The 14,029-nt window shown below is 38.5% G+C and overlaps 1 protein-coding gene across 1 annotated transcript in view; it reads left to right on the top strand.

Moving 5' to 3' along the window:
* PDZRN4 (PDZ domain containing ring finger 4) overlaps positions 1-14,029 on the top strand; it is a 148,214-nt gene that overhangs the window by 127,416 nt on the left and 6,769 nt on the right. Inside the window, exons 5-7 of the mRNA XM_042466458.1 lie at positions 2,405-2,467; positions 9,285-9,386; positions 12,471-12,587. Of these exons, the coding sequence (XP_042322392.1) occupies positions 2,405-2,467; positions 9,285-9,386; positions 12,471-12,587 (282 nt within the window). The remainder of the gene's footprint in view (positions 1-2,404; positions 2,468-9,284; positions 9,387-12,470; positions 12,588-14,029) is intronic.

The following is a 14,029-nucleotide window of genomic DNA, read 5'->3' as shown; positions in this document are numbered from 1 at the left end:
CCTGTGATTTCATTCTTACACAGGGCAAAAAAGCTTCATAGCTGTTGGCAGTTTTTCACTACAGTTCCTCTGCCTCTTCAGACACCTTTTTTTCATTGATGATTAGAAAATGTGTGAATATTCTTGTCACATAAAAATAGTCCTTTTACTAATGAGGGATATTCCAAAGTTAATAAATATTAAGCTGTCATTTATGCAACCATCTGTCCAGGTGATAAATCTCAAGAGTGAGAAAAAAGATATGTAGTCACTTTCTAAGCCTACTCCCTCTTTCTGTTTGAGTAAGTGATTGGTGTCCCTAATACTCTGCTGTCTATCTTTGGTGACCCTCTCCTTGGAGGGGCCTCACCCATTATGTTCCTCCTTTGTCTCCAGTCTTCATATTCATGTTGTCTTGGACCATTTTCTGTTCTGATGCCATTCTGCATCCTTCCTGAAGCAAAGACTCTAAAGCTGCTGTCTGAGTGCATAAGGCTGGGATAGGAATATGAAGAATGTTCATTACTATTTGCAATTTGGGGAGAAAAGGTTGTATCTAAACTCAAGACATCCTCCACTGTGAAAAAGGAGAACAGCTGCAAAATATTGGTTTTTGTGCAGAAAACACATGCAGGAAAAGTACATGTGGGTTTTTGTGCACGAATCCATGTGTCCATGAAAAACAGAAAAGTTTTCTACAGATTTTGCAAAAATTAAGTAGATTACCCTAAAACAAGATACTGAACAAGACAAGTCCAATATCTTTGCATAAGAATATGTACATTGTGCACAAAATAAATGTTTTCTGTGAAATTTGCCCCAACTTAATCCTGAAGTATGAAAAGCAATCTAGATTTACTCAGAACTGTGGAAAGGGCTTTATAAATAAATATTGTTGTTGTTGTTGTTGTTATGCTTGTCAGAAACCAGTTAAGAAATGAATTTATATAATCTTACTAGTCATGACCATAGATTAGGCTGCCTGAGATTCCTAGAGGAAGAGTGAGGCAAATAAAAAGTAATAATAAAACAACCGTTGGCAGCATTTTTCCCCTACTTCTTTCTCTGCTGCACATTCTAGGAGCTATCTTTCCAATGCATTAGTCAGTAGACATTAACTTTTAAAAGTAACTTGTTGGTATTATACAAGGATCATCTGATGTTCTCTATGTCTATTTTTGAAAAGTCGTTTAGTTTTGAGCTCTAGTTTGAATCTCCCTTCCTTTAAGTATATGTAATTGCTCTTTTTCATACTCAGATTAGACACTTCAAAATAATGTTCTTTCCAACACCACACAATATGGAAATTATATCTAATATCTGTACAAGATAAAACTTGTACACCAAATGCTGTTTTGAGAAATAGGTCTTGTCATTGTAAGACAAAATGAATGGCTTACGATAGAAATCTAGAAAAGGGTGATAGATAGTGTTACCTAGTTCCAGAGTAATGACAGTTGGTCATTTTTCAAGAAACAGGTTTTGTGACCCTGGTAAACTTTTAATATCTGTTTATGCTGTAGTAATTAACCAATTTAAACTAACATTAAGTCTATTGATCTATTCATAATTTAGCATTCCCTTTAAATAGATATATTGTTTCATATGTAAAATAATTGTTTTTGTAAGTAATCTTTACAGAGAGAACACTTATTTAAACACACACACACACACAACTCGTTCATGATTAAAACTCTGTCCTTATTTTTTTCGCACCCAGTAACCCACAAATTTTGCTTTGACTTAGTGGTCAGGCATTATTTGTATTTGCCACAAGTCTTCTTCACTTCTTTGAGCAGGGTGTCGAATATAAGAAACTGCTCAAAAGTCACCTCAATTTCTTACCGGCTTAAAAGTTCCAGTGGACATGTTGGTGATCTATGTGGTGTCTGGTGTCCTCTGGGGAGCTGGTGGGTGGATTTATGGACCCTTCCCAGATACATAAGCATTTGGTGGCATCTCCTAACTTCTATGTCAGTGAGGTGGTGAAACCTTGTTAGTTTTTATTCTGAACTTTTAAAGTGTTGTCTGTTTCAAGTGTTGAACCTTAACCTCAAAATAGCTTCTGTACCCTTAGATTGTTCCTTTAAAGTTCAGATGACCTGGGATGGATTTTCCACTCCATTGACATGATAGTCATCACCTGCCACCACTATCCGTGAATCCTTTCATTTGTACTCCTTTCATGTGGAGCTGACCCCACATAAACAATATTAAGCTGATCAAGAAAGTGTTACTTGAAAAAATTATGCAACCTCATCTTCATTAATTCATCCAGTAAATTTGTTGATACATATTCCACTAACTAACAAAATATATAAAAATGAGGCCGTGAGTTCTCTGAGTGAGAAAAAGTCAGTGATTCAAACCTTAAACACATCTGCTGAAATATTTTAAATTACTTTTGGCTGTTTCCCCCATTTAGGTTGATCCAAATAGTATTGCTGCCCGAGATGGACGGATTCGGGAAGGAGACCGGATTTTACAAGTAAGTCATGATATGCCTCCTTTCTCACTTTGATGTTAAGTGCTGTCAAGTTGAATTCAACCTCCAGTGCCCCTGTGAATGAAGCATCTCGAAGTGGCAAAGCAAACAGGCCAGGACGCTGCCATGATCCCAAATGAGCCACTGGCAGGAGCGCCCTTTTGCCACTCCTTTTGCTGGTGGCTTCATTACACCTTAGGTGGCCTTGGAGTGGCTTCTGGCCACATCAGGGAAGCATGTTGTCTCCTCCAAACCACTCTATTTGGTCCGTCTGTTTCAGGCCCAAGACACCCAATTCTCAACAACCCTGTTTGGTCCTGCAGACTTAGGGTTGTGTCCTCTTTGATTGAGTACAGTCAGCCCTCCTTATATGCAGGCTTGCCTTCCGCGGCTTTGAGCTCACATGGAAGGCAAGCCTAGTCAGAAATAATGGAGCACGTACTTGTGCCACGCACCCTGTGCACCTCTGCGAGCACAAACCCCACTATTTCCTATGGGGCTTGAGCATACGCTCTTTTCCCCATACACGGGGGATCTGGAATGGATTCCTCGCATATGGGGAGGGCAGACTGTATATCCATCTGATGTGTGGTCTTCCTCTCTTTCTACTGCCCTTTATCTTTCCAAGCATTATCTTTTCTAGTGAGTCGTATCTTCTTTTAAAAAAAATACAATTTTTTTGGTTTCATTGTGTGGTGATGCAAAGTTCTTGTGTTTGCAATATAATTATCCTTATACCCTGCCTTGTATGTGGAACCAAGAAGCTCAGCTGTGATTCCCAACTTCTGGAAGTGACAGTAGCAGTACGGAAATGGATGGACATGAAATGAGACTGGAGGAGAAAAGGAAGCCCCACAGCATTAGGATGGGGCTGTGCCAGCAGAGTGGGGCCTAGCAAATGGCCAAGAAGGGGCAATCAAGGGACGGGGGAAGCTATAGGAGTAGAAAGCAGTAGAAGCTCATGTGGTCAGAACCTTCTGAGTAAAAAGTAATGTATTAATTAGGAATTCTGCAAGCTAGATATTCTCTCTATTGGTTGTGAAATACAAAGTATATGGCAACAATTATAATTACTACTGTGCATCCATGCACCTGTTTTTGAGGTGCTTACATGTCTACACTCAGCACACTACAGTACCAAAAATACTATTTTGCAGCCAGAGAGTCTGGTTGTGCATTAGTTCCTTGCATCACACACAGGAAGGGAAAGTTGTTGACATCAACACCCTATGACACACTACCGAATTTTCTCTGGACTTTTTTCCTATGCTTGGTTATGCATTCAAACAATGTATTCCTAGTGATTTGTAAAGTATTCAGGTTCAGTATTGCATACATGTGCTTTCCTTTTTTAAAAAACCAAGGAGCTCCAGATTCACCCTCAGTGTAGCCATTCCAAAACTCACTTTTCCTAGCAGTGATGCTGCTTTCTGAGACCCAGGGAAAGACGTAATAGATCTCCTGCTGTATCACCACAGAAACTTAAAACTGTTGTAGTATCCTTGCCACATTTTTAAGATCCAGTTCAAACCGAGGAAAATATATACAATATTACACTTCTCAAACAGTACATGAGAGCTTGAGAACACATGGACAAGGAGAGAATAGTGTATTCATCTGCTGTTCATCAAAATATTCATTGTTCAGAATACGAAATATGCCATCCCTGTATAATAATTATTACTTTCCATTCCTGTCCTTCATCACTGCTTCATACAAAAATGCATTTAGTGCCCCCCACTCTCTCTCTCTCTCTCTCACACACACACTTCTTCTATTTATGCAATTTCTTCATTTTCCATTTACTTGTATAGTGGTACTTGCTGATAACAGCAAGTTGTATCTGTACAAACAACCCTGTAACTGCCAGGCATTAATTCTACTTCCTCAAGAGCCTTCTGAATGTTACAAGATCAATCTGATTCTATCCCACCAGTCCTTTCATTTCCTCAGGAAACATCTTTGCTGGAAAACAGAGCTTTATTTCTTACTCTGCTATCAACTCAGAGAATCAAACAAATCTCTATGACACAATAGGATCTACAAGCTGCCTGGCTAAAATGGCCCTTACTTTGAAAGAATATAATAACTTATGGTTCGGTATCAAGGCCTACACTAAGATATGTTATTTTATTTCTTGGTGCAGTAGAGAATATGAAATATTTCTTTTTCCAATGGACAAATCGTGTTGGGGGAAAATATATCACAGCACAGGAGGTTAGGGTGATATGAATTTAGCCAAGGATATAAAAAGTATGGGCCCAAAAGTATTTATACAATAATCCAGTTTGTATAAATATCAAAGACAGCATATCAGATATTACACAATTCTTTGAGCTATATATACTCCATGATTAAAAAAAAAGCCTGTGTCATGTAACAGATATTCTGTGCCAGCTTCAATACATTATTCTGATTAAATTTATCAGCATTTACCATAGGCCCTTGTTATCCTTTTTGGTTCCTGGACCCCTATGAATACCAAAATCTGTGGATGCTCAAGTCCCAGTAAACACAGTGGCATAGTAAAATGGTGTCCCTTATATAAAATAGCAAAATCAAGATTTGCTTTTTAATATGTTCATGTTTTTGAGAATATTGTCAATCCCCAGATAGTTGAAACCATGAATAAAGAATCTGTGGATATGGAGGGCCAAGTGTAATTGCATATGTGGTAAAAAATAGTTTTGCTTCTGTTGGTCAAAGAGCCAGAACAGATGGGCAGGAAAAAGCATCCCAATCCTGCACCTTCCAAAAGTGGATGAAAATCCCGCTGCCCACAAGACCCTATCCCAAGGTGACCTGACCACATGGCACAGCAATAAGCTGTGTCACTGAGTAATTTTTTTGTTGCCTCCCCACCATACATGCACACCATGGCACAAACACACTTCCTGTGACCTCCAAGTACCTCCCATGTCCACCTAGATGCCATCCCATTGCACGTTTGCCCGTGTAATGACTGGGCCTCCAGTCATTTGAGGACTCCTCTCAAACCACAGAGGGTTAAGCTGGGGGGAGGTACATGCTAATGAGAGCTTACATCATATGCTAATGAGAACTTACATCATGCCCAACTGGCCAATCAGTAGAGGAGGACCGGCTTTTTCAAGAACCTTCCATCAGAGGTCTTTAAAAGGCCTCTGACGCCATGTGGTCTTTTGTCTTCTTGTTTTGGGAGCCCAGCTGATTGGACCTGTGCCAAAAAGGCAGGCCTAAGGGATGCAAGTTGAGCTAGGCAATGAGAGTCAGCTCCTTGCATCCAAAAAACCATCAAAGACTGCAAATCCCACCCCAAAGTTTAGGATTTAATAACTGGAAAGCACTGGTAATAGATGATCCCTCAGTGATCCTAGCTGATCATGTGCATTACAGGACCTGTGTATTCTTGAAATATGCATATAGTTACTTTTACTGTAAATGGCATAGGAGAAAGAAGGTGAACAGAAAGAAATTTGTTTTACTTCTTCCTCTCTTCCTGACACTGTTGAACATAGCAGAGAAGTCTTGAGGGAGTAGAAGAGTCAAGCAAATAGGAAAGCTAAGGATCTCAGAGCTCTCTGTGGGATCTCAGAACTCTGTGAGAGATCTCAGAGCTCCATGAAGCTATATCACTTTGGGGGAGGGGGCTTTACAAGTCCCCAAAATCCATTGCTGGACCCAAACTGACATCTTTATAAATCAACTTCCTGTTTGGAATGTGACTGGTATGTCCATGTTGTTGTTGTGTGCCTCCATGTCACTTCCAACTTATGACAATCCTAAGGCGTTATCATGTTTTTTTCTTGGCATGATGTGTGCAGAGGAGGGTTGCCTTTGCCTTCCTCTGCGATTCAGAGAGTGTGATTTGCCCAAGGTCACCTCATGGGTTTCCATGGCCAAGTGAACCCTGGTGTCCAGAGTCATAGTCCAACAGTCCAACCATTATATCATGCTGGATTTCTAATGTGTTCATACAATATGCTATTTTGGAATCACAGGCCTAGAATCTTTTCTTTAAAGCAATACTCAGATTAAGTTCTTTTGTGTGTGTGTGTGTGTTTGTCCACAATAATAGAATACAGGCAACCATGAACACTGGACTGCAACTGTGTGAGATTAGGCTCTTTTTGTGAGGTGTTTCTAAGTAAATTATTAGATGTACTAAAAACTAAATATAGTACAAATTGATTGTGTTTTCAAATTTGATTTGATGGCAACATTGCCTCTGTTTTAATTTGAGAATTGTAAGCCCAGAAATAGAAAAAAATGATAGAAAAATCTAGAGTTTTAGACTAATAGTTTTACCCATATGGCAATATGATATATGAGTTGTAGAATCTTATCATTAAGTTTAATACAGAACAAGTACTGTAGGATGAGAAGTACCCATCATATTGGACAATGTGCTGACTCAATACCCATTCTAGTGGATGAGATAACTCAGAGGAATGGGAGCTGACAGTTTTATTATACACAAATTTCTATTTCTGGAAAAGTAGGATTATCTATGTCAAGTGAAGCTCTGTTTTCAGAATACATAGTTTCTTTCCATGTCCTTCCCACATGTATAAAAATTTTTCATATTTTTCCATATAAGTCACTATTAATGTTCATGATACAACTGTTCACTGTGGTGAAATGTGTAGTCTTTACATTTCCCAATAGTAATTTTAAAGCTGCAATTCACATCTCATTGTTCCAAAATACATCCTATCTGAATATCCCATCCTATTTAGGTACCAAACTTTTAAACTCTTTTTCATAACTGTGCCAGAAGAAAAAGGGTTGGGGAGATGACCATGCAATCCTGGGCAGATTATGAAATACTACAGCACAAGCACAGCCAATAACTTCACCCATCATTCATACTCAGATACTTTGAGAATTGATAGGAACTGCCTAAAATATTTTGGCTGCAACAAGTCACATGGTCCTTACAGGTTTCATGTTCAGATCTCTTTTAAATTGCATCCATAGCTTTCTTTCTTTTTTGTGTTTCCAATTGTGAGTATAAATCTGGACAAAAGAAGATGGATGGATAAAATTGGATATTGAACATTTGGCTCTGAAGCATAACAGAGTTATTGCAATCTTCTGTTGCTATTACATGCCAAAGAACAGTGATTTGTATTTCAGCTTTGGCAGCAATTCTGTATGATGTTCATTGTTCCCTGTATTACCTGTCTGTATCCATTAAGACATCGACTGGAATCCTGAATCACATGCACAGCATGTTGCAAAGCATCCATAGCTATGTATCCTATGTCTCTCCCTCACCCAAACCCACACTTCTAGTGACACTTGCCATTTGTGTGTCATTGGAAGGGAGGCTCAGCAGAGATAGATCCAGATGTTTTCCTGTAGCTGATGCATTGCAACAGGCATCTGCAGGGACCCAAGGAAGTGCTTGGGAGGTCCCTGAAGATGATGTCTTTGAAACCCAGCCAGCTACAGGAAATATCTGTATGTGTTTGTCCCTCTGCTCTCCATCAATATGGAAATAGCCATGATTTTCTAGGTGCATTATTTGAACGATATATAGGTGGAAATTTTGATCATTTTGTGGTTGGAAAACCACAGTGAGAACCAGCGTGGTGTAATGGGGTTGCCATAAGTTGGAAACAGCTTGAAGGCACACATCAACAGCAAACCACAATGACAAAAAATGAGTTGTGATTGTATAAATTTGATTTATGCCATTATTATTCACCAAGAGGATTCTGGTGATAAGTAGTATTGAGACTGGAATCATGCTGGATTACAATGTCAGTACAGTTACACTGCTGTAAGGAGTGTAGAAGTAGAAGGAAGGCTAAAGACCCAGATGTTAAGGAAGTAAGTCACTGGAGGAATAGGCCTGAATCCTATTGTTAGCCCCAATTAGAGTACACTCTTGAATGTATGGATTCAGTGGGCCTACTCTAGTTGGAACTAACCAAGTTTCAACTCACTGTCTACTTTGAGCCAGCAGATTCCCCCACACACGCACACGCACACACACACACATTTCCTTGGCACCACTGCACAATCCTGGAAAGGTGCAATTGCTAGTGTAGTGCATCAGCAGAATTGCAGCCTGTGTATTGCCTCAGCTGTGCTCAGATGCTGAAATGAAGCATTATTTATGCTGGGATTTTATTTATTTTTTTACAATAGCTATGCCCTTTAACTTTAATGGCATGCATTTGTAGCACCATCCTGTGTATCTAATCAAAACTTCTACTGAATCTGATGGTATTCCACTCTCCATTAATTACAGACTTTTGGGGTTTTTGGCAACTGTGTATGGTGCATGTGTGTGTCTCTGTGTGTGTACGCATACACTACGCACACACACACATATCAAATGATTAAATGAAACAGCAGCAATCAGCAGTTGCCTGTGAGTATTGCCTGGTGAGAGATAATAGTATAGACCTCTAATTGGCTCTCTCTGAGCTTCCAGTATGACTGATTTCAGCTGTAGTATTACCAGTCTTGCTTCCACCAGCACTATTATCTCAGAGTGACACTTCCATTACTCTGAACGGAGAAAGATGAACGTCACCTGTCAAGAGCTGGTTAATTGTGTTGCTAGATGTATGTTGCCAGGGCGCAGGTTGGACATTTATGAACATAACTGCTTCCTCTGATGTCCGCCATCCTTCAACGATCGATATGACTCTTACAGTAAGCGCATAATTGAGTGAAGGCACTTACCACTGAGGGGGCTGAAGATGAGCCCATTGTGTGAGCTTCATTGTCCATACATTTACCACAAATGAGCTTATATTTGCTCTATATTGTGTCTCACATTGTGGAAATGGAAACTAATGTGCCACTTTCATTTGTTTTCTAGATAAATGGCCAAGATGTCCAGAACCGGGAAGAAGCAGTGGCATTGCTCTCCAGTGACGAATGCAAGAAAATTGTATTGTTGGTAGCAAGACCAGAGATGCAGGTTAGAGAGAAAAGATGCATTAAGATACAGGATGGTTTGTAGGGAACATACATTCACTGTCATGCATAGATAATGAACTGCTGAAAAAACAACAGTGTGGAGGTTCTTGTCAAAGTGGAGAAAATGAGAATAGATAGCTTTTATCCTTTTGTTCTTCTAGATGTAATCAAAGCAAATGGGAGTTTGATTGCCATTGCAGTAGCTGAATTAGACTTTAAACTTTATAGTACTGTAAGTATGTATGTAATTGTTTAGTACTACTAATAATTTACAGAAATTGCTCATATATTTTTTTTAAATCCTGTTGATTTCTTCATCTGCACCTTCATCACTGAGGTAGTATCACACTGATTTAAGGTCTTGAATTCTAGGCCTGGGCTGTCTGAGGACTGTGGCTTATAAGTACTGTATGGAATTTCAGTAAGGTTTACGGTGCAAGCACATTTGTGCACTACATAGCAAATCTAGTCTTATATATAGACTCACAAAATCCTAGTCACACATGTAGTGTGAAAGATATATTTGAAGATGTATAGAAAAAAAACTGTCCTTTTATTTATTAAACAAACATTATCACTCTGAAGATATTTCAGATTTTTGGCAGAGACACTAGACCATATACTAAAAAAGGGAGAAGTATAGGAAAAAATAGTAGAAGTAGCAGTAGTTCTTCCTTTTCTATTCCCTTTATATCCCACTGCAAAGGAAAAGGGACATTCTGTTGACATTGTTGTATCCATCTGTCACTGGTTCAGGCAAAGTTGGTTATATTGCCATATGTCTCTTACGTTATTGATCTGATATTTTGCAGAGCTGGTAACTGCACAATCTCTATAAATTACATTGAGTAAATGTAATTCACTGTCACCTGAAATCCTTCCTTGGCTATAGTAGTTATACAAGATTACAGTTTGAAGCATATATTTCCTTTATAGTCTTGCACATTCTAAATGACCTTGCTAAAAGAAGCTGTATAGTAGGGCTGAAGAAAGCAATTCACTTTAGGTTTATATTGCTTGGATGTAGCTTTTGCAGGCTTAGATAACCTTCCAGAGCTTCAAAGGGATTGCTGAAACATTCTGCTTATAGGCTTTTAAGGAATTTTGTACAGTATTTGACTTTCTGAATTCTTTGTACAACAATTAGTACATGGGGCTTACCATTGCTAGGTTTTATTCCTTCTCTTGTCTGACCACAGTAATCAAAAGGTGTGGGAGAAAGATTTTGGTTGTAATTTGCAACACATATCTGGACACAGTATTATTTCCTTGCTAAGACCTGAAATTATCAAAGTGATGGCACATCCACATAGAAGATTAGATGTACTTTGAACCCACTGAAATTAACTGAAGTAAAATTAGGCATTGCTAATATGTCTTTATCTTTTTCTATGAAATAGTAGTATGGCCAACTTAGAAGCTTCTCGCACCACCTCTGGTGCCCGACTTACCTCTTCCAAATTTGGCTCAAATTCAGAAGTTAGACTGATTTTATCACACTGACTTTCTCTCCAAATGGCTTCCCATTGCCTCCAGTGCTGAATTCAGGCCCTGTAAGTTGCTTTGGTGACCATTTTTTCAAAATCAAAAGCTTCTGATTTGGAAAAAAATGACGCAGAAGCAACTTACAGGGTCCAAGTTGGAGTCAACAAGAGAAAAGTCAGTACAATAAAATCAGCCTAACTTCTGAATTTGAGCCAAATTCGGAAGAGTTAAGTCGGGCACTGGAGGCGGTGTGATAAGCTCTTTAGTCTGGATCCCACTCATAGTGTTTCATGGGCAGTCATCATCTTAAACAGAGCTGTAATGTTCTGTTTGTCCCCAAACCACATGTTGATTACTATTAGAGGAGTCTGTAAAGGCTTTGTTGTTGTTGTTAATCCAAATAGCTGCTGGCATCCTTTTCAGTAATTATGATGCTATGATGTTATGATTGATGTTATAATTATATTAATTTACTTTCCTGGTCATTGCACCATTGCAATGATTAGAGGTGTCCAAAAACCTACCTTTGAAGGCAAGGTGTGCTCCCAACAGAGGAATTTTCAAGGCTCTGGGGAAGAGGCAAGGTGGATGCTCTTGTTAGATATCCTAAATTGAGCTGGGGGGCATTGAACTTGATGGCCCTTAGAGGCCCTTTCCAACTCTAAATTCTTCAGTATTTAATCAGTATTGGGCAAGTTACAATGCCACAGGATGGTGTCAGAGTTGGTAGGAACATTTGTGGTGATAGTTATACTAAAATGTGTCAGCTCATTGTTTTTCTCCATAATATTTGCAAATAACTCTATTCTTTCAGACTGCTGTTATATAGAATGTTGACACTGATATTTGTTTCCTGTTGTATCATTCCCAACTATTACAAAATATTTATTTTACTCAGCTTGCTATAGAAAAGACTTTATTCAGAGACACATACTATTTATATGTCTAAAAGTACCCTGAGGGGAACTGGCCAAATTTTAAAGTAGTAGCTGATTTTAAAAAAAAATCTCCCAAGGAACAGCTGAAAAACAAAACTTACCTTAAAGGCACCTTGTCAATCAATTATTCTTTTGTTGTTGTTGTAGCTATTGCAGCTGTAAGTTTACCTGAGGAATCAATAAGACAAATGTGATTGAAATAAATGATGAGGATGCCATTGAAGTTCAGGCAGTGAGGCACAAACTAAGTTGGAGGCTGTTAAAGAGAAAGAAACCAATTGTGTCATGGCCATATATTAGTATCTTTGGCTTCTTTACAAACTGCTGCTCTTAGATGTAAATAACATGACAGCTTCAGTATTATGCAGTATTCTTGTGTACATTTTCTGTAAGGAAATAATGTCCTGTGCATGTATTTCCACTCATTATGAGAGAAAATAAGTGATACTGTTTCAAAAAGGGATAAAAGGCCTAAGAGTCCAATTTTTTTAATGATCTCCCCCGCTACCCCTCTTTTTTTAGAGGCGAACTCCAAGACCACAATATTCCAAAGAGAGTCATTATTATAAAAAGAACTAGTCAGACATCGCCATTTGGGTTTACCTTATTTTAGCGTGCATTCCCCACCAACCTAAAGAAATGTACTAATGTATTCTTTACAGCTGGAAGAAGGATGGCTGGATGATGAAAGGAATGAATTCTTAGAGGAATTAAACTTGGAAATATTGGAAGAACAGCATAATGAAGCACAGCAGTACACAGGCAATGAAGTGGAGCAGGTAGGCTTGACGTAAAATGTGGAGCTTGAGATGTAATTGGGTGCATGTTTTTCATAAACAGAGAATCACATTATAAATTTAGAAATTAAATTTCTAGGCTTCACCAGAGCATTGCCACTAAGATGCCACAACTGGTAACAAATGAGAGGAGGATATTTTGAATTTAACAGTGAAATGTGACAAGAAGAAGGTCAGACTTTGCATGCATTGTTTGCATTCTTATTATTTTGTCTTCCCACCATATTAATTTGATTTCCACTTCCCCTCTCCTCTGAAGAATGTCATATAAAATGTTCCTTTATTCAGTATTTGCACATGCTATTTCTTCAGTCCTTAAGCACACATCTTCCCTGATTTTTCTCTGTACATACAGTAATTCAAAACAAATCTACTTTCCACACTTGTATAGACATGTATCTGTGGCTAGAACATCATTTTATTTTGGTGGTGACCAAATAAAAGATAATGGGTAAGAGCACAGGGACATGGCCAATAACTGAATGCACCATATAGACACCATATTTTGTTCATGATTCCTTATTACTTGAATAATATTTTTTGAGAATCTTTTAAATGCCCCTTTGAGAAACTGCATATAAATACTTTGAAATAAACAAATAAAGTGACTAGTCCGAACATAGTACAGAGTAAAAAAAATACTGTGTAAATTTCAAAATATCTTACAGTCATTTCGAAAGATCTTAAATGCAATTGTGGACCTAATCGTACTTCCAGATGGGTCTTTTATAGTGCAGGCACCTTGCCTCAAAGAAGGAAATTTTCAAGTGGTCCAGTCTTCTGAATTATAATCCCTCACAAAGTCACAGTGCTTCTTTTATTTTTTCTGGAAGACAGATTTGGTTCACTGTGCCTTTTGGTTGCACATGCTAGGAGCTGTCCATCTTGGGACAGTGGTTTCCAAACGCTGGTCCTCCAGATGTTTTGGACCTCAGCTCCCAGAATTCCTGACTGTTGGTCAAGCTGTCAGGGGCATATGGGAGCTGAAGTCCAAAATATCTGGAGGACCACAGTTTGGGAACCACTGTTCTACAACCATTAGAAATATGTAACTCTGTTTCCTTGAAATTCTTTGTGCTCCAACAAGGCAATGGCTTTTCTCTATCTGGATTGCACTACTACACTGGTGGAACATATACTGTATGAAGCATTTATCATGAGCTTCAGTTCTGTGCACTCCCCTAACATTCATAATATGGGTTAATTAGTGGCATGAAATGTTGTAATTTGCACTCATAATTAACAATTAATTTGACATATTCACCATGAAATTTGTTCAGTTTGAACTGAAATTAGACACAAGTGGTAACATTGTCAGATGTGGCTTGTACTGTGCAATGTAACTGTGTCACAATCACCCAAATGCATGCCAATTAAATTTATTACAGGTAAGTTAAAGAGCATTACTTTGGAATTCCCCTGAT

Source organism: Sceloporus undulatus, chromosome 5, assembly GCF_019175285.1.
Source record: "Sceloporus undulatus isolate JIND9_A2432 ecotype Alabama chromosome 5, SceUnd_v1.1, whole genome shotgun sequence".
NCBI lineage: Eukaryota > Metazoa > Chordata > Lepidosauria > Squamata > Phrynosomatidae > Sceloporus > Sceloporus undulatus.
The sequence above is the reverse complement of the archived record's forward strand: the minus strand, read 5'-3'. Positions and strand labels throughout refer to the sequence as shown.